The sequence below is a fragment of the Sphaeroforma arctica genome (assembly GCF_001186125.1).
Source record: "Sphaeroforma arctica JP610 unplaced genomic scaffold supercont1.1926, whole genome shotgun sequence".
Classification (NCBI taxonomy): Eukaryota; class Ichthyosporea; order Ichthyophonida; genus Sphaeroforma; species Sphaeroforma arctica.
Window position 1 is genome coordinate 5976 of NW_014038632.1, and position 4164 is coordinate 10139.

Consider the following 4164-nt stretch of genomic DNA (forward strand, 5'->3'; position numbering starts at 1 on the left):
TCTTGCGTATATATAGAAATGAATTGATTTGTAAATTTGTAACGCAAAAGTGTTCAATTCAGCGGGCTATGGGAAAAAGTAAACTAAATCCAATACCATACCATGGAAACGTCTGTACATATTCATGATATTACGTACGTGATAGTCAGTTTTATATTGCTATATGCACAATATTAATCGAACCACGATCCGTGTTGTCGCACCCGATATGTACCACGATCCGTGTTGTCGCACCCGATATGTATACAAGTACACCTATCAAATAAATGAAACTTCATCTCAATCTCGGAACACATGAAATGCGGATTCCGCATGCTCGTGCGCAGTTTCACATTTACAAATCTACCTGTCACTCACCCACTGTAATGCGGTGTCCGCATGGGCCAATCGCATCAACACTTACTGAGACGAAATGACTGCATACGACAGGGACAATGGATAAGATTCGCGATGGAACACCATTTGGCCCCAGTCCCGCTACGCATGGACGTTCGATCCTTACCACTGTAGATCAGACCGATACAACCAACCGCAGGATTGGTCGCTTAAGTCTTAGTAGAGGTTCTCTATCAGCCCCTCCCCCCCCCGCACTCGTAAGCGCAAGTGGTCTCGAAATTGAAATCTACAAATCTCCCGCACGAACATTAAAATTGTCATCTCGTATACCAAGCATCCAAGTTGGGGTGTAACCTAGTGTTATACAATTCGCATGCATCAGCATTTCCCACCCACTCCGCACAAGAAATCGTTGGCAGGTTCCGTTTACTTTATTACATACTCGATATACACGTGAATTTAAGCACTGTGATAGTGATTTAACCTGTACAGCAGCACATGCCCTCGGTCATTACCAATGGCCATATATCCCGAGTTCGGTGAGAATGCCACCGACTGCACATATCTCAGCGGTGTTGCCGCTGTGGGCCAATTGCTGAACACCGTCATACTGGCCACGTGTATAAGCTTGAGTGTATCCTTAGTGTGCTTTGTAGACACCGCTAGGATCTGTGAGTCGTGGTTGAAGACCAGGGTGTCGGCCCGCGTGGTGATGTTCATGATGGTTTTGAGGGGTTTGGGTTTGGTGGTGGTTGTGAGCGATGGCACGTCATACAAGTTGATCACACCGGACTGGCACCTGCGGGTTGGGTTGGGTTGGGTCGAGTCGAACGATATGTAATATGAATTCGTCAGTTCGATAGAATTATGTCAACACTACAACCCTGATTTTAAGGATGTCAGGGGTTTGGATAGGATATAGCATATACATTCACATACCAGCTATTCGTATACATCGTCTGGCAGGAGACTACTCTACCTAAAAAAGCCAATGCTAATCAACTGCACAGCAATCCAGATCACAACAAAACTCACCCTGTGGCCAAATACCGTCCATCCGGCGATACGGTCACCTGCACACCAGATATACAACCGTCGTCGTGGAACTTGTGCGTACACCGGAGCGTCTTCATATCCCAGACATATATATCCCCCGCACTCCCGAAGGAGTACATAGTTGAACCGTCGGGGCTGAAGGTCACTGCTCTAGACGTGCCGTTCATCTGCATATAGGGAATACCGGAAAGAACCATTTAGTACGATACTACGTGTGTACGAGCTCTCGAGACTATTCTCTGAAATTGCGTTTCAGGATACTTCCCAGTTTGATATTCTTGAAATTGCGTTTCAAAATACTTCCCAATTTGATTATCCTGAAATTGCATTTCAGGATACTTCCAAGTTTGATTATTCTGAAATTACATTTCAGGACACTTCCCAGTTTGAACAAGATCATGCGCGACACAGCAGCAATGTAACGTATACATCACAAAAAACAACCAAACAAGGTTTTAAGACCACTGACCATGTGAGATTGCAACCTGGATGGAACTGGACAGACGCAAAGCTCTAGATCTACCTACATACAAGATGTGCACTCTCAAGCTCAAGCAACGAATCAAACGCTTAATTAGCATCGTTTGACACATGGCTCCCGCGGTGTTGAGCTACACCCGGGTGTTGACACAAGGCACATGCACTAGCTGTAAGCGAGTCCTCTCTGTCCAAATGTGGTGCACAACAGCCACGTCAATTACGTATATGAATACATTCAGATCGTCGGAGAGGTTGTTACCCATATACCATATACACAAATACACGCACTCACCTTCAATGTGTGTACCAGGCGCTTTGTTTTTGTATCAACCAGCAGAATAGACCCTGCGTTCCCGAGGAATACCAACAGTTTCCCACATGGCGATAGGGACATGGACTCCAGAGACTTCTCTGTGCGTCCGTGCAGGCGATGCACCTTATCGACCTCGCCGTTGAGTATGTTATACGAGTAGAAGAAGGGGCGCCGACCAGAAATGAATATTTGAGACCCATCCGTGCTGCAAATTTAAAATTGGAATGCAAATAATAAAAACAGGACACTTCGTTAATACAGAGAACGATATTGATAATTTGTCCTTGCTAACATGACGCCAACTTGTTCCTGAAGGTTACATATAATATAGTGTGTATATGATCCGTGTCGCGAGTAGTAGAAGTATATGGTATAAAACACCGACGGGTACTACTACGCTAACGGAGTGATTGGTGGTCTGCCAGCACTGTGAAGTGCGACACTAGGTTGGGTTTGTTATCGCCAAGGGTCGAATAGTTGAGGCGTGTCGGGGTAAACGTGCAACAGACAAAATGCCGTACACGAGCACTTGCACTTTGTATTCATATACGCACTCTTGATGTGGACTTGCAGGTGTGACAGGTAGGTATGTATAGCCGATCCACAGTAGTAATAAACCCATTTGGCGTATGCGCACCCTGTCACGCACACACACACACGCGTGGTGCTTGTCTTGTAATCGTGCATGCATGTATCCATGATTCGAAACGGATCCACTACTACACAGGCGGGAAAGATCTGACTACCTCTGCATGTAACACGCTTAACCGCTTCAAGTTGTACTTGGTAATGACCTACAAAGATACTCTGCCCACACATCCCAGAACAAACAAAAAAATACCTGAATTCACAACTCAGAATAGGCATATCCCTTATGAAAATGCTCTGGATTTTTGCATTCGCCTTGCCGTCGATGCTAAACAGCCGGAGTGTCTTATCTAGTCCACCCACGATGGCGACGGACGCGTTGGGATGGAACCGAATAGAGGCCACATTGGATTTGGAGTACTCCTGCTTGTTGGCATCGGTCACGCGCGTGACATCCAGAAGGGTTTTGGGCAACTCTGCAAGGGAACCAGGTTGTAGACGGTGATATGAGATAGTCGGTATACGTTGGTATTGGATATGTACAGCGATGTATGGAAGAGCCATAAAAGTGAGAGCTGAGATGTTTGATCTATATGGAGATTGTATATGCGTAGCGATTCAGTGCCACGGTGGTACCACGGTGGTACGTATGATATTGCAAGTATGGGCCGTCTCTCGTCAGGCTTACTACGTAAAAATAGTCAAAGCTACGACACTCCTGGAAGTATCAAAGTGCAATGAGGGGCTGCATGGTGATAGAAGTACGGCTGCTACCAGGCAGCTCGACATGACTGACAGGCGCATTTCTGCCTTTATGTGTGGGAAGATCGAATGTGCTCATACAAAAAAAAACATACATTCGTACCCGCGTATCCGTGTACATGCATAAAACGTACATACATGCATACATATATTTAAAATACTATAATAAACAGAAATGTATATATATATACGAACACGCACATATACGTATATAGAAATATTCACAAACGAATAAACAAATAAAAGAATAAATATATACACATACATACATACATACATATATATATATATATTCATATATATGTACGCACACACACATATACATATATACATATACACATATATATACACTTATATATATATGTTTACATGTACGTATTTATATACATATACATAAATATATATATAATATAAATGTATACATCAATATATAAAAGTATATATACATATACTTATCTATCTATCTATCATATATATATATACATCTACATACATACATACATACATATTTATATAAACATATATAAATACATATAAAATATACATTCATATTTATATAAATACATACAAACATACATACAGATATATATATATATATATATATATATATATAATACATAATAAATATA

The 4164-nt window shown here is 42.3% G+C and overlaps 1 protein-coding gene across 1 annotated transcript; it reads right to left on the reverse strand.

Annotated features, from left to right (window-relative positions):
• Positions 1–748: 748 nt before the first annotated feature.
• Positions 749–3337, reverse strand: SARC_11868 (hypothetical protein; the record flags this gene model as incomplete). Its single annotated transcript, XM_014294039.1, has 4 exons — positions 749–1135; positions 1372–1559; positions 2165–2390; positions 3027–3337. 4 exons carry the CDS (start codon positions 3335–3337, stop codon positions 796–798), a joined length of 1065 nt encoding a protein of 354 aa, XP_014149514.1. The 3' UTR covers positions 749–795.
• Positions 3338–4164: the final 827 nt, after the last annotated feature.